General features: G+C 43.1%; 1 protein-coding gene across 1 annotated transcript in view; it reads left to right on the forward strand.

Annotated features, from left to right (window-relative positions):
• Positions 1-22,198, forward strand: part of DNAH9 (dynein axonemal heavy chain 9) — a 299,454-nt gene that overhangs the window by 236,574 nt on the left and 40,682 nt on the right. Inside the window, exons 54-59 of the mRNA XM_027131074.1 lie at positions 1,579-1,701; positions 2,672-2,876; positions 4,565-4,729; positions 9,783-9,923; positions 12,099-12,269; positions 14,039-14,161. Coding sequence (XP_026986875.1) covers positions 1,579-1,701; positions 2,672-2,876; positions 4,565-4,729; positions 9,783-9,923; positions 12,099-12,269; positions 14,039-14,161 — 928 coding nt within the window. The remainder of the gene's footprint in view (positions 1-1,578; positions 1,702-2,671; positions 2,877-4,564; positions 4,730-9,782; positions 9,924-12,098; positions 12,270-14,038; positions 14,162-22,198) is intronic.

Here is a 22,198-nt window from a genome sequence, read left to right on the forward strand (position 1 = left end):
GTTCTTTTTACTCATTCTTATATCCATAGCACTGAAAATAGTGCCTGACATATAGTAATTAATTCTCTGTTCATGTCCCTTGATTACTGTTCTATTGGGTGATTTTCTAGATTTGTTGTGTATTATTTGAATACAAATATTACATTATAGATAGTATGGGTTAAGACTGTTAAGTGTAATCTCCCTTCATCAGTGAATGGAAAAGTGTTCAAGGGTGTCATTTGCCTTTTAATTTTGTGAGGTCTGACATACTACAACTTTTTTTTTGGTCAGATATGTCACATTTCTTCTATAAATCATATTTAGAAAATTCTTTTTTCTGTCCAGAAATTATATAAATATTCATATAGAAGATTTTTTATGGTTTCTTATGGTTTTCTTTTTACACTAAAATCCAATCACCTGAAATATATTTTCAGGTACTATATAAGTTACAGACCTAATTTTCACTTTTCAAGTGGTTAGCCATGGTTCCAATACCATTTATTAAATTCTCCATCCTTTCTCCAATTAATTAGAGATGACATTTTACTCTATATTAAAATATTTTATTAGCTTTTATTCTTTTCTATTTATACAATACTATACCAGCCTTTAATTATTTCGTTTTATATTTAGTAACATTTATTGTGGCATTTCTCATTACAAAAGTAATATATCATCAGTAAAAAAAGAAGGTGAGGGGAGTTACCCAAAGAAATAAATAGGCCCTATAATTCATCATTTTTTCCCAACACTCCCAACTTTTGGTGTATGATATTCTTTAAGACTTCTTTCTACATATCTGTATTGTTGAAATTATAAGAAATATTTTATTATCAGCTAATGTGAGTCCCTCTTCTTATTCTTCATGATCTTTTATTTTTTTTAAAAAAGCATTCTCATTGTTTTCTTTTAGATTAACTTTAAGATTTTTGGTCAAGGTTTATAAAGTTATATTGTTATTTATTGTGTGAATTGGAATCACATTGAACTTATAAATCTATTTAGGGGAAATCAATTTTTTATGTGCTTGTTAAACTCTACATAATATTGAAAAATTAAAAATAGCCTAGCTTTTGGTAATTGATTGTTAAATAAATTAAGGTGTATCAATACAGTCTAATACCCAGGCACATAAATATTGTTATAGAAGAATATTTAATGACATGGGAAAATGTTTACATTTTATGCACAAAAACCAGGTTATAAAACAAATGAGCTACATGGATCAAATAAACATAAATATAAATGCAGACATAAATAAAAATATAAATAATAGAAAATAAATAGAAATAGTAATAATAAACTTGAAAATATATCCAAACATCTACAGGCAATACCAAAATGTAAATGACACAAGGATGACAGTTAATTTTCCTATTCTTTTTTGCATTTTGTCACTTTTCCCTTTTTATAAGAAATAGTTCAGATCACATAAATATCATTTTAGATAGAGAAAAATATGCCAGCTGTCTGACGTCATCCCAGATAGTGGTGCCTCCAAGTTTACTGCTGTGCTTCAGGGCCACGGCTGCCTGTTGACTGTCTCCAGTCCACCCCTTGATGCAGGCTTACTCCGCCCACCTGTCTCCTCAGCTACCTTCAAACTGTCGAGCGTGCCCTGGAAGCTGGGGAGGTGGTGCTGATTGAAAACCTAGAGGAGTCCATCGATCCTGTGCTGGGACCCCTGCTTGGGAGAGAAGGCGTTAAGAAAGGACGGTGAGACCCAGCTATACAGCTGGCCCTTCTGAGGAGCTGGTTCACGACCCCTGGTAGAGCTGTGCACAGACCCGCTCCTCCTAGAACTTCCTCTCCTCAGCTCACATCATGTAGCCCCCCTGAAGCACACCTTTCATTCTGCCAGAAGAGGAACATTTAGCTGCCCTCATGCCCTAGAGGCAGTTCCAGAGGAACTTCCATCAGCCAGTTCACTGGCTTGCTGCTCAACGACCCCGGTGCACTAGTCTAGAGCAGCGTTAGAGGGAAGGTGGTGAAAAAGCAGTCTGACTTTGAACCGTGAGCATTTCATCTAAGCCAGTCGTCTGAGTTCTGAGAGCTCAGTACTTTGTCAGCTTGATGAACCCCTGTTGCTCTGGGTGCTGGTGGCTGATCAGGGCTCAGCAAGAGTCTGGGAGGAGGAGGAGGAGGAGAAGAGGGGCAGGACAAGGGCCACAGGCACATAGGAGGGGGGTGAGAATTATCAGAAGGGAGCCTCACCCACTGCCCAGGCCATAAGTCGCCTTTTCAAGTCCTTAGGACGTGCTTATTTACTTAATTAACGATTTTCACCCGTAGAAGTAATGCTCCATCAGCCATGAGACAAAGTAAGCCCTATTGCTAGCCTATAAATCACCTTCGTGCAAACTCTAAGAAGGTTCCCCTTCCTGCAAATGCTTTACTGCCATCTGCTGGAAACGTTCCATAATGCGCTCATGTACACGGACCACAAAGTGAGTGGCTCTTCTCCAGCTGTGCCTGCAAAATCAGATGTGGTGGCTGTGGGAGAAGGTCCGTCACCCTCCACCCCTGTTCCCTGCCTTAGGGCTCAACCTAGACATGCTTGGGAGGAGTCATCTGAGTATGGCAATATTGTTTGCTGTGATTTTGCAAAAAAACCCGTCTAGGATTCTGTCCCTGACCAAAGCTCACAGGAAGGCACTCCACCTTCACATGAGCCCTTGTGTTCCAGGTTCATTAAAATCGGAGACAAAGAGTGTGAGTACAATCCCAAGTTCCGGCTCATCCTTCACACCAAGCTGGCCAATCCTCACTACCAACCCGAGCTGCAGGCTCAGGCCACCCTGATCAACTTCACTGTGACCAGGGACGGCCTGGAGGACCAGCTGCTGGCCGCTGTGGTCAGCATGGAGAGGCCAGACCTGGAGAAGCTGAAGGTGCGTCAGGTACCCAGCAAGGAAGGGAGGAAGGAGATGCCCTGCCACCAGACCTTGCCGTGTGCCCCACTCTGGGATAGGTGGGACTGTTCCTCCAGAAGCTGAGCAGCATGGTTTCACTAGAGCTCGGAGGAGTGCCAGCACCATCCAGCCACCTGGAACACCCTACTGGGAAACAGGATAGAGCAGGCTGAAGAACAGGAGGCAGGAGGCAGCTGGGAGAACCCACACTCCTGTCCAAGAGCAGGACTGGCACAGGCTGTACAGGAACATGTTTGGGCCTCTCACCACATGTGCTCCGCATCTGTGTCCAGAACTAAGTGGGGTTCAGTCCTGCAAGGGCAGTAGAAACGGATTCAGCCACTTTAGGGTAGCATCTTAATCAGCTTGGGCTGCCATCACAAAATACCATAGACTGTGTGGCTTGAGCAGCAGACATTTATTCTCTCACAGTCTGGAAGCTGGAAGTCTGAGTTAGGGGTCCAGTTTCTGGTGAGACCTCTCTTCCTGGCTGGTAGGTGGCCACTGTCTCACCATGTACTCATAGACCTCTTCCTTGTGTGTGCAGAGAGAGCAAGCTCTCTGATGTCTCCGCTTATAAGGGCACTAATCCCACCATGAGGACCCCATCCTCATGACCTCATTTAACCTTAATTACCTCCACCTCCAATACAGTCACATGGGGGAGGGGAGTTAGGGCTTCAACATATGAACTTGGGGGCGGGCACACTTTTGTCCATAGCAAATAGTATCCTTTTCCCCTCTCCTTAGACACGATTAGATTATAAAAGCAGGGGGATATTAGAGTGCCAGGGGGCTAATTTAAATTGGAAAGGTCAGAAAAAGATTCTATGAGGGGGTGGCATGAGCCTTTGGTTCAGAGCACCCGCAGCAGAGAGAAGAGTGAATTCTGGTTATAAAGCAAGATGGAGGCATGTGTTTTTAAGAAACAGAAGATAGGCCAGGGGTGACTGTGGCTGGGGCCTCCAACAAGAAGTGTTCTTTCCATGGATCCAAAGGCAATAATCCCAGGCGGTACAAGAGCAGAGAAAGCGCAGCTGCCTGAGGTTACATGTGCACCTACCCACAGTAAGAGGGTGCCCAGTGCTTTAGGACGTAGAACCTAACAATCAGAAAGGGAGAGGAGGTAAGATCTGCCTGGATACCAAGGCCCCGCTCCAGCCTTAAGGAGGGCTCCTGCGATCATCTTGTTGAAACTGTATAAAACCATTTCTAGTTGGTTGTTTTTTTTAAGGTCATCTATAGGAGAGCTCCTCCCTTGGGGTCCAGCAAAGTGGTGATAGACAGGACCTTCCAGAGAAGTAAAACTTGAACCCACCCTCTAACTAGTCCCAGAAATAATTTCCATTTAGTGACTAGACCGTGTCCCAGCATTGTGTTAAGCCTTGTACAGCACTCCTACGAGTAGGGCCAGGGTTAACCCAGCTGAGGTTATGACGTGTTAAGAGGTAACTCAGCCCAAGGTCACATGACTAGTAACTGGTACAGTTGGGGTTCAGGTCACCTGCTGATTTTGTCTGCTTGTGGTCCCGAGCACTCTGCTATCCTGCTTCCAGTTTGCTAAGGGAAGGGATTCTGGCCTATAACCCTTTATCTATTCAGACCTACCCCGAGAACAGGATGCTCTGGGCTTCTACACCTGACTCTCCCTTATGTGATATTTGCAGTCAGATCTCACGAAGCAGCAGAATGGCTTCAAAATCACCCTCAAAACATTAGAAGACAACCTGCTTTCTCACCTTTCCTCGGCCTCTGGGAACTTCCTGGGAGAAACGGCCTTGTTGGAGAACCTTGAGATCACCAAGCAGACCGCTGCGGAAGTTGAGAAAAAGGTAAGACCTGGCAGCCTAGGCTGGCGGACAGAGGCCCTCCTCCTGCTCCCTGAGTCCGACTTCTAGGGGAACAAAAGAGTAACAGGTGGCTCTTCCATCTTCCTGAGTGTCTCCTAGAAAGTCAAGCTAGGCAGGATTCCTGAAATGACTACCTCACATCCTGCGTTACGGAGTGCCCCCATCTCCTGGGAAATGCTCTTGACAGCTCTACTCCACAAACGTTTGACGAGTACTTACATCTGCGCAGGGCCTCGTGTTCTGTGCAGGAAATAGTCGCTCACACTGACTACCTCAGTGAGTCCATGGAATTGCCCTGAAGCTAAGGAATCACACTGTTGTACAAGTTGGCTGGTTCAGGCATGACTGCACCCCGAGAAAACTCACAGCCTGCCAAAAGCTCGCAAGTCTGATTTTAATGGGAAAACTTCAACGACGTCCAGGGAAACTCAGCTCTCAAAAAAAAAAAAAACCAGTATCATCCTGCGAAACTACTTAGCATATAGCTTCCTTCCTTTGTTTCACAGTTCGGGAGACTTTTATTCCCCCTTGCGGGAATAAAAGTCTGCCCTTCCCCAGCAGACTGCTGACCCTACAGGGGCCCTTTCACATTCTCAGTCCTGCTCTTGGACCAGAAGAGGAAGTAAGTTACTGGTTCTGAGCAGGATAAGCATGTCTGTAACAGTGTCCAGGAATGATGCACCTTTGAAGGAATACCTTTATTGTCAGTTTATTGGGATTTCTCCAAATATGAGAAATAAAACTTTGTTTGAGGTAGGGACAAGTTAGGAAAAATGAAAAGTAATGATGGGCAGGGCAGACAAACCAGGTCCTACTCACTCTGAGATAACAGACAACTAAGGCTGGAATGAGAGACTGAAAGGTGGAAGGTCCAGCCTCGCCTTGTCTCCTCAGTCGCTGTGTGACCACCAGGTTTTACTGCTGGTTCTCTACGGCCTCCATGTCTCTAGAGAGGGGCATGCAAAGTTTGTAAAACAATTATGGTAGAAGCTCCACTGCCCTGGGCAGGAGAGTTGGGGGAACAGAGCCCAACTCACACAGAGGGAGAAGGTCAGAGACGGAATGGACCTCCTCTCTTTCTTTATCCTTTTCTTTAAAGTCAATGAACAATTATTGAGCACCTGCTGTGTGCCAGGCTTTTTGTATGCAGCCTTTTATTCTTTTGTTGTTTCTTTTCTTTTTGTCTTCTTTTTCTCATTCATTCATCCAATGAATACTTGGTTGGAAGCTGTTATATTCCAAATTCCATGGCAGAAGGTGGGGGTACCACAAGGAGGCCAAGAATCCCAGGCTTCCAGAACCTGGTCCTCTAAGGGAGAAGGACAGGCAATTACAAAACTGTGATGAGGGCTGTGGGAGAGGAAGCATGGAGAGTCATGAACACACAGAGGAAGAGCACTCAACCCATGTTGGGTTAGCGGTAGAAGGATGTTTCCCTTTAGTATGAGTGGAACATTGAGAGATTGTAGAGGGGATGGAAGTAGTCACTGGAGATGAGGCATGAAAGGGAGGCTGGCTCCATCACAAAGGATTTTGTAGACCATGCTAAGAAGTGTGGGCTGTAGATGGGAGTTAGGGTTCCTAAAAGAGGTGGGTTTTTTTCCCTCTTTAGACAAGAGAGTAACATGATCAGATCTGTGCTTTAGGAAGATCACTCCAGCTCCAATCCAGAGGAGAGCTTGGGGAAGCAGGAGGCAGAGAAAGCAGGAGGAGGTACAGTAATTCAGATTAGAAGTGATGGCATTCTGAAGTAGGGCTGGCAGTGATGGTACAAAGAAGTGGGCAAATTCAAGAGCTATGGGCAACTTCAAGGAGATAGAATTGGAAAACTTGTTAACTGATTGGATATGATTATATATGGATAAAAGTATTGTCGAGGAAATGTCTCAGTTCCAGGAATAAACATCTAGATAGGTATTGGTGCCAACACCTGAGAGAAGAGAGCATAAGTGGATTTGGGGGTGAGAAGAAATGATGATTTTAGTTTATGTCATGTTGAGTTTGAAATGCCTCTGGGCCATGCACATGAGAACATCCTGTGGGTTTTGGGATATATGATCTTGGCTGGTGATAGAGTGCTGAGACTTTTTAGTGAGTAGTTGATTGTTGAAACTTTAGGAGTGGATGAAGTCTCCTGGGAGGTGTGTGTGCAGTGATAAGACTGGGAATAGAGCACTGAAGTATATTAATACATTTCAGGACAAGTACAGAAGATGGAAAGCATGGAATAGAGTGGAGGTGGGAGGAAAAGCAGGTAAATAAGGCATTATGAAAGAAAGCATTTCAGGAAGGGATGTCAGTGGTGTCAAATGACGCTGAGAACGCAAATAAGATACAGCTGAGATGTATCCACTGAATTTTGCAAAAAGGAGTTATCAATAATCTTGAGGAGAATGGTTTCCATGAAGTAGCAGAAGCAGGAGCCAGACTGCCTTAGAATGAGAGTAAATGGGAGTTGAGAAAGGGGAAGTGAGTATAGACAACTCTTTAAAGAAGCCAGACTATAAAATGGTAGAAAGAGAAAGGATTGTAACTTAAGGAGGGCATAGCATCCTTGGAGGATTTTTCTCCAAGATGGCAGAGACTGAGCTTACTAAGATCCTAGCTGGACATTGGAGGATGCATGGATTGTAAAGGAAAAGGAGCCATTGAGAAGAAGAGTTGAATGTACAGAAATGAGAAGTAGTGATCAGTACAATGGGGTACATAAGAAATCAGGGGAAATGTAATTCAGGTCACTGATGAAGAGCTTATCTTTAGAAATATGGAGAGTTAATTCCAATATAATGGGGGAGAGGGGGCAAACATGAATCTACAAATGGTCCATAAGTCAATGTGAGCAATGGGGTCAGGGGGGTCAGAAAATTAAGGGAGTGGGAGGGAAGGCAGAATTAAGGAAACTCCTTCCTAATGGTCCCTATACAATACATCTGTGAAAGCATGAGTCATAGTCATGGTCATCTGCTTAGAATGAGGGGATGGTGGTGACGTAGGGTGCTTGGGGAAAGGAGTGAAGGTTTACAATAGTTGTTGTGGGAGACGAGAATGAAAGTTGACTAAGGACATAGATTAATGCACAGCATTAAGGACCCAGGTGAGCACGGACAGTGTGAATCTGTGGTAACACAATCTGAGCAATTATGTGATTTTTATTCCATTCCACTCCATCCTGAGAATCTTTGTCTTTTAACTACTGAATTTGACCAATTTACATTTACTAACATTACTGATATAGTTGGATTTCTTTCTACTATCTCAATTTGTACTTCCTTTTAACCATGCTTTTTGTTTATTTTTTCTCCTTTCTTGATTTTTCTTTATCGTCCTCTTTAATCCTTTGCTGATTTTAAAGTTATTTACTCTATTTTATTAATTAACCTTGTTTCATTTATATATGAGAAATATATTTCATTTTATAGGTGACTTAACAATATATGTATTGACTTAACAAAGTCTAAAATTAAGCACTATATCTAGCCTCTTCCAAAACAATATTAGGACGTTAGAATACTTGGTCATTTTGTCCATCTTCTGCTACTGTTTTATAACACTTTAGTTCCACCTTGCTTTTATCTACTACTTCCAAACTGATCATGTTTTTTATAATATATTTTTTTGGGCCGCACCACACGGCATGTGGGATCTTAGTTCCCTGACCAGGGATCCAACCTGTGCCCCCTGTAGTGGAAGCATGGAGTCTTAACCCTGGACCACGGGGGAAGTCCCCAGCAGGCTTTGTTATTTAGATTGACCGTATATTTAAGGAATTCTTGCATCTCATTTATTCCTTTTGGATTCAGTTTTCTTCTGATTGAAACAAATAATTGCTTCTTCAGCAGCCTGTGGATAGTAAGCTGTCTTTGATATTGACTGCTTCTTCAAAGTAAAACCTCTGGTCTTTAATCAATTTTGGAAAATTCTTAACTATTATAGCTCAAATATTGCCTCTCTCTCTATTCTGTACTCATTTCTGTTAAACGTATTTCTTTTTCTTTTTTTTTTAGATGTATTTTAAATCTTTTCATTTTATCTGCCAAGTCTCAACCTCTTGTACATATTTTCCATCTTTATTTCTCTCTGAGCTGCTTGTGTAACAATTTCCTCAGAATTTATCTTTTAGTTTGCTTATTCTCTTTCAACTCAAGTCCATTATTTAACCAGTCACTGAGTTTTCCATTTTAATAACTGTATTCTTGTTTTTAGAAGTTCTAGTTAGTTCTTTTTCAGATAATGTCTGTTCTTTTTTTTATAATGTCCTGATTTTATGCTTTCTTTTATCTCTACTGCTTTTAAACACAATTAGCTAATGGTAGGTAGTTCAGTCATCTTCAGCTCTTGGGATGCTAATCTTTCTGGGATTTTTTTTTGGGGGGGGGGAGGTAGGGGGTCTTCTAATTGTCCCCTTTGGTAACACTTCCTCCTGAAGTTTGTAATTGTTTATTGAGAGCTCATCTTCAGTAGTGATCATTGTTTTTTCCTGCAGGACTCTCATGAATTATCAGTAGTTTCACTCTATGCTGGAGCATGACAGGTCATACTGAGGTTGTATTTAATAGCATGTTCTTACAGAATCCCTGTCTGATGCTTAGGTCTCTTTTCTCATTTTTACCTCCGATAAATTTTCTGAAAATAGACCTCCATTGAAAGAGATCTTCTTTGTGAATTTACATATTAACTCATAAAAATTAAGAAAACAGAAAATTAGAGTATGCTGCTTTTACTGGATTCCATTGCCTAGAATTCTGGCTTATTTTTCAAGTTGTGTGTGTGTGTGTGTGTTTGTGTGTATCTCCCACATGTCCCCACTGGAGGGGCTGACACTTTCACCTTGTGAAGGACTAGGAGTGTGTCATCTCTTCCTCACTCAAGCTCAGTTAAGGAAAACCATGGCAGCTTTCTACCCTCTAGCTGCTCCCCCCATCCCGGTCCACCCACCGCACACACAGACACAATGTGCTTACACAGAGAGGCCACGCTGATTCTCAGGTAGCCCTGGTTGGTTTGAACAATGGACCACTATTGATTTTTCTAACAGGTGCAGGAGGCCAAGGTGACGGAGGTGAACATCAAGGAGGCCCGGGAACGCTATCGGCCGGCAGCTGCCCGGGCCTCTCTGCTCTACTTCATCATGAATGACCTCAGCAGGATCCACCCGATGTACCAATTTTCTCTCAAGGTGACTTACACCTGGAATTCTCTGAATAGTCATAATTCAGCAGTGTAATACCGCCAGTGCAGCTCTCCATGAGGGTTTATCTATGTGTTTCATTAGCTGTGGCAGCTGTTTAAGATCAAATCCAGGAGAGCAGCTACGTTGCCTTACAGTCCTCGTCTCCTTAATTGGGTCTTTCATGACTCATTGGTTATTTGGCTAGAACAGCAGGAGAGACCACAGCAGGTCTTGGCCTCACTCACTAAGTACATATATTACAGCAGGAACTATGCTTACTGAAAGTGTGGAAGAGGATACCAAGAAACATGAGAAGTGACCCCTGCCCCAAAGAGCTTAAAATCTAATCGGGATGATCAAATGTGCATGTCATTTTTATCAGTTAAAACCAAAGCAGGCCATGATAATAGTCCAACTTTAAATTACTTTCCTTATTACCCTAATATCCTCAAAGCTACTGCTTTAGGGTTACTGAGATATTTCTAAAACCAAAGACGTTAGCAGATTGTAAGTGCTGACTAAGCTTATCTTACTCATGAAAAAATAAAGACCTATAAATTTTAAGTACATCTCTGAAAGTATATCTTTCTCCCCTAAGGCATTCACCAAACGACCACAACTGAAGAGGCCTTAGGGAGTGTGGAGCATTTCTGAACAACTTCTCTGGTTTAACCCAACAAACAGAGAGGAGACACACACACACACATTCAGAGCACACACCTCATTCTGTGAAGCTCAGCTGCCATATGGAGGCCAGGGTGTGGGGATGAGGTGAGGGCCTCCACTACCTGGAACTCATTCAGTTGGAGATGGCATTCCATCCTGTCCCAATCCCCTTCCCTCAACTCAGAGTCTCTGCAGATTAAGTGAACTGTGTTTGTAATATTTTATGTTTATAAATGAAATCCAATACTTGGCATTATATTCAGGCCAAAGCCCCATATGAAAGAATTATAAAAGATTTTAAAACAGTATAAAAGTTAGCATGATAAGCCTAATAACTACGGGATAACTTCCATAGTTCTGAGAGTAGTTGAAATCCACCTCAGTGACTCTTTCTGACAAAAGGAGATTAGATGAGGCACATGAAAATATGTGTTCAAAACAAACAAAACAAAACAAACAAAAAAAACCAAGAAGACTGGAAATCTGCATAGCCAAAAATTGAAAAGACCCAATTATATCTTAATTTTTATTTTCTTTAATGATTCATTCTATTCATATCACATTCAAAATGCAACATTCCTAATATTAATTTTTTATAAATAGTCTATATCTAAGTTTAAAACAATGGAAAATTGATTCATATGATTTTTATTTCATATTATACCCATAATGTATAGTTCAGAAGATGTAACCAAAGCAGGCTCTGCTCCCACCATTGCAGCAAGGGTCCATAAGAAAAAAGCACATGTAAGTGGACTCACCAAACAATGCAGAATTACTAGAAAGAAAAACAAGGAACACCTGATGTTCTGATCATTACCAAAAGGAAAAGTAATTAATTGAAAATATTCTGCGTGCCTATTATGTACAAGGGTCTCTTCCAGACAGCAAAGTTGTACATGATATTGAATGTACCATCGGGAATTTTATAATCTAGATGCAGGGATCCCCAACCCCCTGGTCCGCGGCCTGTTAGGAACCAGGCCACACAGCAGGAGGTGAACGGCAGGCGAGCAAGCAAAGCTTCATCTGCCACTCCCCATCGCTCGCATTACCGCCTGAACCACCCCCCACCCCACCACCCCCCATCTGGGGAAAATCTGTCTTCCACGAAACTGGTGCCAAAAATGTTGGGGACGGCTGACCTAGAGGATAGAATCATCCATCCTAACTGGTTATCCTTGACTGTGTTTACTTTCCAACAAAACTTATTGGATTTAATTTAATTATTTTGGCCACTGGACATTTAGTTTTCACTGACTTAAACTGTCGGCTCTTCTCTATATGCCCCATAGCTTTGCCCACTTTGTGACAACGTAGTAATTTATATGAGCCAATTAAGACGAGCTTAGCAAACTAAGACAAGAGTTTTCTTGTTGCCACTGTACCTTCTTGGCAGATTATGCTGGGAAAACATTTCTGTGGCTGGCAAATCGTAATACTCATCACAGGTAGTACTACTAGCTACATACACAGAGCTGTGTCAATTACCAGTGTCCTACCTCCTGTCCCCAGGCCTTCAACATCGTCTTCCAGAAGGCTGTGGAGAAGGCTGCTCCCGATGAGAGCCTCAAGGAACGGGTGGCCAATCTAATAGACAGCATCACCTTCTCTATGTACCAGTACACCACCCGTGGGCTCTTTGAGTGTGATAAGCTGACCTACCTTTCCCAGCTCACCTTTCAGGTAAAAGTGGATTGAAGAAATTTCCAGAAAACAGGTCACTGTATATGCCCAACCAGCAGGTGTAAAGAAACTTTCTTCTCTTAACATCAGTTTCCATTGTCTGTGAAGACTTTTGCGCTCTAAGCAGAGGCATCAGATAAGAAGGTCCAATATGGTGCACACATGCTGCCCCCACCATTGTCCCACTCATGGCAGACGTGCTTAATCAACCATTTTACTTTTTCTTGGTGATCCTGGATGATCTAAGATCCTCCTCAACAGAGCCCTCCAGCAGCCACTACCAATCAATCCCAACTAGCACTGAGGATGAAACTGAATGGCCCTACTAATAACTAGATACTTTTTGAGATGCAGTAAGAACTTTGTTAGAGTATCCCTAATTATTTATTTACCTTTAAGGTTGCAAGTTTAATGTCCAAACCTTCCCCCAGAATAAGAAATTGCAAATGTCCTTCTATAGCCATAGCAGCCTTGGCCTTAGAAAACTCCTTAAGAACGCTGGTTCTCAAGGGCTTGAGAGCATCAGGGCTTCCAGTGTTAATAAGAAACCCTTGCCTTCTGCTTATTCTCAACATCAGAAAACCATGGAAATTTATTCCCTTGCATCTATCTAATCATTTAGGATTGGGATTTTTTTTTCATATATAAATTAGAAGCACAGACCAGATTATCCTGTAGGTCTCTTCCAATTCTAAAAGTCAGATATTCCATAATCACTCCTGCGCTGACTCTGTTTGCACGTTCCGAAGCCTAAATTCACGGGGGAATGTTAGTGTGACTTATCCCTCTCACCCTCTGTGTTCCCCTCTCCAGCCCAGATGACAGCTTGGCCATCACAGAAGGAACTTGAGCCCCAGCACAGACACATTTCCCTCCTGCCACTCATTTACCCCAAACCCTAAGGAGCTTCCACCCCCAGCTCTCACTCCACTCCCCTCATAAATATTTCAACCTTGTTTTACAAGGGCTTCTTCACCTCACCTGCTATTTCTAGCCTGTTTTCTCCTTAAAAGACTTTTCCTCAAACTAACCAAATTATTTTTTCTTCGTGAGTATTCCCATCTGTAAGTTTTCAGCGGAGAATGCCATCTGAAAGGAGCAGAACAATTTCCTGAGCGCCTCTCAGCGTGAATTTTTAGTTCTAACCCAGCCGAGTGCTTTGCACCACCTGCCCAACGCACCGCACTGATTCCCCCCCCAAGCCTCTGCACTTTCCACTGCCCCCGCCCCACGGAAATCTTGTCTAAATCTTCCCATCGCTTAGCATCTCTAAAACCCAATTCAGGACCACTTAGAGAAAGTTGAGCCAAATTCATCCCCCGCCCCTGCCTGCTGGCCACTCCCCCGTTCTGGAACACCGTTAGCAGTGCTGATTCACATGTGCACTTCTATTTCGCATGTGTTCATCCGTGACTTTGACAGCCTCCTCAAATCATGGCATTTGCACGTGTCATCTTCTCTGTGAGATTGCAGGAAGGCACTTCATGGCATTCATGATGGATCCACGAAGTCCTTGCTTGACAAGGTACAGTTATTCACTGTGTGCATTTAACTCATGCTGATATTTGGGGTGAAGTCAGTTGCACCCAGAGGTGATTTGCACAGACATACACTTTCTCCCACTTCATCCTCTTTCAACCACCAAAATTGACAGGCGGGCTCTAGCGTTAGAAGTGGCACTAGTTACACTGAGTGACAACCCCAGAGATCTCTGGGACCCGTGACTGCCGCCAGCTAAAGAACTGCAGCACTGTCCTCCCACATTGCAGATTCTCCTCCTGAACCAGGAAGTCAGTGCAGCAGAGTTGGACTTCCTGCTTCGATCTCCAGTGCAGACAGACGTCACCAGTCCCGTGGAGTTCCTCTCCCATCAGGCCTGGGGTGGCATCAAGGTCAGTACCAGCCCCTAGGGAGAAAGTCACGTTCTCCTCTCCTGGAGTGTTTTCCTGACATTTGTCCCCAGGAAACCAGCAGGGGTGTGTTTGGGGGCTCACCATGAGCTGTGTTAAACATTGGTGCGTCCGTCCCTTTGTCTGCACCCCATGGCAGCACTCCCCCTTCCCAGGCCTACGGGGAAGGCTTTGCAGAGCAGGAGCAGGTGCGTGTACTTGTGCGTGGGCTTTGCCTCCAGGATGTTAGGGAACAGAAGGACCCTGTGAGTGTTTCTGACTCAGCGGAACTGCCTTCCACCTGCCAGCGCTCAGGGCCGGAATGCGGGCTCCTCTGTGAGGCCAGGGCTGGGGTGGAGACGCTGCGCAAGCATTTCCGTGGAGTGGACAGGTGCCAGGCCTCTGCCAGCCGTCCATCTCCCCGTGGGTCCTGACGGCCTCAAAGCAAGGAACGCGTTCCAGCCTGGGGTTCTCAGTGGTTAATATAGCTCACATTTATCGAGCACCTTAAAACTTCACTACCTTATTTTATTCTCATGTTCACCTGGGCAATAGGTATTACTTTTTCCCACTTAACATGTAAGAAAAGTGAGATCATTCATCTTATAAGTAGCAGATCCAGGAATCGAGTTCTGGTCTGTCTGATGGCAAAATCCATCTTCCTTCCATGTTATCTAGCTTAGTTTCATTGGGATTCTACGAACATCAAAAAGATCACAAGCTATGAGCTCCTTTCAGTAGGGACCACGCCTGCATTCACAGGGCTGAGCAGTAAGCGTGGACCGGGTGACCACCAGCCCCAGAGTCTAGACGCACTCTCCAGGTGGGAGGAGGTCCAGTCCCCACCTGCAGGAGCCCCACGGCAGGTGCTGTTGCCGTGTGAAGATGGCACCTGCACAAAGTGAATCCTATTTATAACCTTCCATGTCTGCTGGCTTTCCTACATGATCTGTAGCACAAGGAAGTCTGAGTCTGAAGTAATATGATTGTCTCTCTTTTTCTAAAATTTTTTGAGACAGTGATTCATGTGCAATTATAATAAATAACAGAGATTCTTTGTACCCCATTCCCCACAGTGGTCACATCTAGCTTTCCTGTAGCACAATATCACATCCAGGAAGCTGACATTGATACAATCCACTACTCTATTCTGATTACACCTGTTTTTCATGCACGTGTGTGTGTGTGTTTAGTTTTATCACACACATTTATCATGTAATCACCACCACAGTCAAGACCCAGAAAACTCCGTCTGGTGTGTATGTCACCCTGTTATAGAAACAACAACCTCCTCCCTCCCCCAATTCCTAATGCCTGGCAACCACTAATCTGTACTCCATTTGTATAATTTTGTCGTTTCAAGGATGTTATATAAATGGAATTATACAGTATGTAACCTTTGGGGACTGGCTTGATCACTCAGCGTAACTCCCTTGAGATCCATCCAAGTTGATTTACTTTATAACAAAACCCCAGCACTTAATCATTTATGTACGTGCTGCCCTCTTCAAAGGAGTCATCTTGGGAAATGCTGCCATTGCCCAAAATGTTTTTCTAACTTTTTTTCAGAGTCTGTAGCTCTTCTTTTAATCATCTTTAGGGCTATGTCTAAATCAAGAGTCACCAAACTTTTTCTGCACAGGGTCACATAGCAAATATCTAGGCTTTGAGGGCCACACTCTGTCACAGCTATTCAACTCTGCCAAAGTCACACACCATAGGTAAGCAAATGGAAATGGCTGAGTTCCAATAAAACTTTATTTACAAACACAGATGGTGGGCCAGATTGTCCCTGCAGGCCACAGTTTTCTGACCCCTGATCTAAATAATAGAGGTGTGATTTTTTATATATTAGCTCCGTTTGTCATTCTGAACCCAGTCTGGCAAATGAGAAGGAGAATAATATGTTGGGAAAGAAACAAAGGGGAACTCCATTCACAATAGCAACCAAAAATCACAAAGTTATAAAATGCCTAAGAATAATTATAATAAGTGCAGAGCATATGTGTGGAAAACCATCAGCTTTTCTAGGCTACATAGGATAAGATATGAACGAATAGATGCAATCTAGAGTAGCACTGTCCAAAAGAACTATATTGCACGTCACATGTGTCATTTAAATTTTTCTAGTAGCCACATTAAAAATGCAAAATGAAAAAAATGTAAAATGAAATTGATGAAAGTAATTTTAATAATATATTTTCCTTAACCCAATACAGCAAAAATATTAGCATTTTAATATGTAACTGTCACAAAAGTTATAAGTGAAATATTTTATATTTTTGTAAAAGTCTGAATTCTGGTGTGTATTTTTTGCACTTATAACACATATCAATTTAGATGCTAAATCTTCATCAGAAATACTTGATTTGAATTTAGATTTTATAAAATTTAGAGTTAAAACATTTGATTCATATACCCAAGTTGTTTCAAACATACTTCAAAGTTCTCCAATTACTAAAGCAACTTCCAGTTTCTAAACTTAAATTTTAAAATAATTAAAATTAACAAATAAAGAATAAATGTGTTAAAATTTGTAAAAAAGTAAACAAATAACTAAATAAATAATATGAAGGAAAAAATCGACTATACCAAAAAACAGAATAAATGTGTTAAATTTTTTAAAAAACATAAATAAATAAAATGCAAATAAAAAATCCTGTTCTTCAGTCATACTGGCCACATTTCATTTGCTCAATACTCACATGTGGCCAATGGCCACCTGCTGGGAAGTATGGCCCCAGAGTTTGAGAATAATGACTCAGAGTCTGATGCTCGTATGGAAAATAAATTCTGGGAAGCAGTTCTAAATGAGCCCATTTGCAGAACTGGAGCAATGATGGAGATGGACCAGTTAACCCAGGCTCTGGAGTCAGACATTCCTGGGTTCAGGTTCAGGTTTGAGTGTGTGTGGCCTCTGACAGGTTATCTCTGTTTCCTTATCTGTTATGCCAGACACATAAATGTTCAGTAAATGGAAACCGATTATGGTTGGGGTTATGGCTGTTCTATTTGTTTCCTACAACGGCCATAACAAAGTGCCACAGGCTGGGTGGCTTAAAAACACAGCATTTATTCCGCCAGAGTTCTGGAGGCTAGAAGTGTGAAATTAAGGTGTTGGCAGGTCATGCTCCCTCCAGAGCCTCAGGGAGAAGACCCTTTCTTGCCTCTTCCAGCTTCTGGAAGCCCCAGGCACTCCTGGTTTGTAGCAGGACCACTCAGATCTCTGCCTCCGTCTCCACGGTCCCTACATGACCGTCTTCCCTCTGTGTCTCTGCGTCTCTTCTCTTCTTATAAGAGCATCAGTCACAATGGATCAGAGCCCACCCTCCCCACCTCATCTTAACAGGATCACACCTGCAAAGAGCCTATTTATTCCCAAATAAGATCACATTCAGAAATCTGGGAGGCTACTTCTTCAACATATCTTTCTGGGGCATACAGTTCACCTTATCACAGTTATGGTTATTAATTACCCAGCTATAAGGTGTATATATGCTGTGGTTGACATGGGCTGTGCCTGATAGAATTTGTCCATTGAAGGAAAACCTTTGAGGAATGGTGAGTTGCCAAGTTGGGCTCAGTCCAGTTGCTTTTCTCTCTGTTATCCCACAAAGCCATCTGCAGCAAAAGTCATAAAGAATAAGTGATTCAAAAGCACTCTTCACTGCTTTCATTTTCCGTAGCTCAACTCCGAAAGCGACTTGGTGCAATTTGGTTCCATCCCCCTTTGGTTTGCTTTGCTTTTTGGTTTTGTTTTGCGGTCTAAGCTCATCTGGCTGTTCAAAGGTTTCTGCAAATGAGTGAAGCTTTATCTTTCTCTCTGAGTTTTGTTACCGGAGCAGCCATGTCCAGCCCCATCCATCTCCAGCCCAGTGCAGGACGTGGGCAGGTGAAACACAATGCAGCGTGCGCCCTCTGACGAATGCTCTTTTTAAGTGTTCAGTTGGCTTTTAGCCTAAAGAAACAAAGGAAGTATAATTGAACAGGACATGATAAAACAAATTTTTTAAAACACCCTGTCTGATGAGGAAGATTGATTGCCCTGTTTCCCCAGAAGATCTAATACGCAGGTGATGAATGAAATCTTTGTGATCAAATCCTGCTTTTATTAGTACCCTCTGTAAGGATTTTTAAAGTCTCATCAAATGTTAAACTTTTAGGTAATGGGCATGTTCTCTTCTTTTTTTTTTTTTTACTTAAAAAATTTTTATTGGAGTATAGTTGATTTACAATATTATGTTAGTTTCTGCTGCACAGCAAAATGAATCAGTTATACATATACATATATCCACTCATTTTTAGATTCTTTTTCCATATAGGTCATTACAGAGTATTGAGAAGAGTTCCCTGTGCTATACAGTAGGTCCTTATTAGTTATCTATTTTATATAGAGTGGTGTGTTATCTGTCAATCCCAATCTCCCTATTTATCCCTCCCCCCATTCCCCCTGGTAACCGTAAGTTTGTTTTCTATATCTGTGACTCTATTTCTGTTTTGTAAATAAGTTCAGAGTACCAAGGGATCTTAGAAGCAAGACATACAATGCCATTACCTTGCTGATCACTTTTGGTCTGTCAGCATGTTCTCTTCTTCATTAAAGAATCTCATCTGTGGTACCGGGCATTGTTAGCCTTTGAAAAGGCCCCTGGCTACCTATCTGAATGCCAATTTAGCACAGTTGTACTTTGCTACCCAGTCCAATGTAATTAGGTTAATTAGTCATTTCCATTTAGCTTATTAGAACGTTAGAAATCCCTTTTCCTCATTTGGAAGATTAAACATTGCAACTGTGTTCAACCCAGAGCTTCAAGAAAGCGTGTTTCAGACCCAGCCACGGTAGCTGGGAGCCCTGATCACCGTGTAATTTCCTCAGTTTTGTGGTGACACCAGGGGTGGGTAATGGGACTGCAGGAGGGTTAATGGTGATGCAAGCTGGGAAGAGGCGTGAAGTGGCAGCCTGAAAGAAGAGGAAAGTTTGGTCCTCGGCACAGAGGGAAATAATTACCGCAGCTGCAGCTTTTCTCAGCCTGTCAAGGGCCCTCCCACTGGCCGCCCAGAGGTCAAACTTTATTAATGGAGCGCTTCCTAAGCGCCAGGCAGCCTGCTAGGCCTGAGGCGTACAGAGACAGCTCAGAAAGCTCTTGCCCGCAGGGAACCCACAATCTTGTGGGAGTCCCAGACAAGGAAACCAGCAATTGCAATTCAGTAACTGTAGGAGCCCAGAAAAGCACAGAGGGGCTTTATAGTCTTCAAAGCACTTGTATCTACATTAGAGTATGAGCTATGCAGACAACGGTTACTTGGCCTCATTTTCCAAATGAAAAAGTCAAAGCCCACAAAGGTTTAAAAACAGGCTCCGTGTCATAAGAGGCTCATAAGAGGTGACGTCCAGAGCAGAGCTCTCGTCTCCTGGTGCCTCCTCCGCCATCCCCCGTGCCACTCCACGCCACTTCTCAGCACAATGACTGGTGTGTTCCCTGCTCTGCATGCTAAGGGTGAAATTAGGAAGCCACAGAGCCCACGTGAAAGGGCACTTAAGGACTGGACATGTGTTCCTCCACACGGGAGAAGAGGCTGGGCGAGCCCAGGTCAAGTGCACGTGTCCTTCTCCAGCCTGACCTCCCACTTGTCACCTGTAGACCCGTCCTCCACAGTCACACTGCCTTCTACCATGCCCCACACCCTCCCCACTCCAGACTTGGACTCTGTGGACCCTTCCCCATGAAATGCCCTGCCCTTCCCTCTACCTCTCTCTCTGCCCAGCAGAATTCTGCATCCCTACTAAGGCCTCCCTCATCTCTTTCTCTTAGGATTGTAAGCTCCCCGAAGACAAGTGTATTTGTTTGGTTCACATTTGTATTCCCAAGTACCTGGCATGTAGCAGGCATCCAATAAATATCAAATGAATGAATGATTTCACATAACAAGAATGGAGGATTCCTTAAAATTGATGGCACTGCAGTAGGTGCTTTGGAGACAGTCTAGCTTTTAATCTCATTAGAGAGATCAACACACAAGTGGAGTTGAGTGACCACAGAAAGGCTGCAGGTAAGCGACCGCCTGAGTAACGTTTACGTGGGCACTCTGAAGAAACAGGATGGACCCCACCCAAAATGCGGTTCCCATGTCCAGACTGATGACGCCTTGCGCATAACTAGAAGGCACGAAAGAGTTTATTATTCACATAATGAGACTTTCTGGGCAGAGCAGGGGAGCTCCCAAGCAGTCTGAAATCGGCTTGAGAGAGCCCGGAAAAGAGGTGCCTTGCGGGTGTTCTGGTCGTTGGGGAGTGGGGCGGGGCTTGCACGATACAACTTCCCTTCGGCACCAAAGGAGGGAGCACCCAGGCTTACCTGTCAGCTTGTCCTGCAGTGGAGCAGAAGAGGAAGAGGGAGGGGTATGGCTTTAAAGTGATCAGCAGTCACACATCCTTTTTTTTTTTTTTTTTAACATCTTTATTGGGGTATAATTGCTTTACAATGGTGTGTTAGTTTCTGCTTTATAACAAAGTGAATCAGTTATACATATACATATGTTCCCATATCTCTTCCCTCTTGTGTCTCCCTCCCTCCCACCCTCCCTATCCCACCCCTCCAAGCAGTCACAAAGCACCGAGCTGATCTCCCTGTGCTATGCGGCTGCTTCCCACTAGCTATCTACCTTACGTTTGGTAGTGTATATATGTCCATGCCTCTCTCTCGCTTTGTCACAGCTCACCCTTCCCCCTCCCTGTATCCTCAAGTCTGTTCTCTAGTAGGTCTGTGTCTTTATTCCTGTCTTACCCCTAGGTTCTTCATGACATATTTTTTCCTTAAATTCCATATATATGTGTTAGCATACGGTATTTGTCTTTCTCTTTCTGACTTACTTCACTCTGTATGACAGACTCTAGGTCTATCCACCTCATTACAAATAGCTCAGTTTCGTTTCTTTTTATGGCTGAGTAATATTCCATTGTATATATGTGCCACATCTTCTTTATCCATTCATCCAAAGATGGGCACTTAAGTTGTTTCCATCTCCGGGCTATTGTAAATAGAGCTGCAATGAACATTTTGGTACATGACTCTTTTTGAATTATGGTTTTCTCAGGGTATATGCCCAGTAGTGGGATTGCTGGATCATATGGTAGTTCTATTTGTAGTTTTTTAAGGAACCTCCATACTGTTCTCCATAGTGGCTGTACCAATTCACATTCCCACCAGCAGTGCAAGAGTGTTCCCTTTTCTCCACACCCTCTCCAGAATTTCTAGATTTTTTGATGATGGCCATTCTGACTGGTGTGAGATGATATCTCATTGTAGTTGATTTGCATTTCTCTAATGATTAATGATGTTGAGCATTCTTTCATGTGTTTGTTGGCAATCTGTATATCTTCTTTGGAGAAATGTCTATTTAGGTCTTCTGCCCATTTTTGGATTGGGTTGTTTGTTTTTTTGTTATTGAGTTGCATGAGCTGTTTGTAAATTTTGGAAATTACCAACCCTGTGAGTAGTTCCAAGTGGTCCACAAAAGAAGGGTAGGAGGGCTGTGCGTTCCAGGTTAGAGAGGTGGACGTGACTGATTTTGGACTGGACTTTAACAACTTGTAGAACCTTGACAAACAATCGTGACCAGTGCAAGAAAGGAAAGGAGTGGAATTTGGTGGAGAAGAGAACAGGACCACTCCTGTGATGAAACTAGTGTGAACAAGGCACCAAGTTGGGAGATCGTCTGGCACATTTCCAGGGCTGAGGGCAGATGTGTGTGGACAGAGGAGGGAGGAAATGGGCCACTTGGTTAGCTGGATGGATTGGGGGGAAGCCCTAAATGAAGAGATTTGATTCACATGTTATGCCTTGGGATTTAATGCTTAGGGAAGCAGGTGACACAGAGAAATGTTAAAGTTGGCATTAACACAAAGTCAGTGATTCTAGAGACATTTTGTGAGAGGAATTGACAGGCGTTGCTGGCAGAGTGAGTATGGGAATGAAAGAGAAGAGTCACTGACTTCAAGTGTCTGGGCTCCAGGACCAGAAAAATCCCAGCATCCCTTCT

The sequence above is a fragment of the Aethalodelphis obliquidens genome, unplaced genomic scaffold, assembly GCF_003676395.1.
Source record: "Aethalodelphis obliquidens isolate GAN/ISIS:26980383/991018 unplaced genomic scaffold, ASM367639v1 scaffold38, whole genome shotgun sequence".
NCBI lineage: Eukaryota > Metazoa > Chordata > Mammalia > Artiodactyla > Delphinidae > Aethalodelphis > Aethalodelphis obliquidens.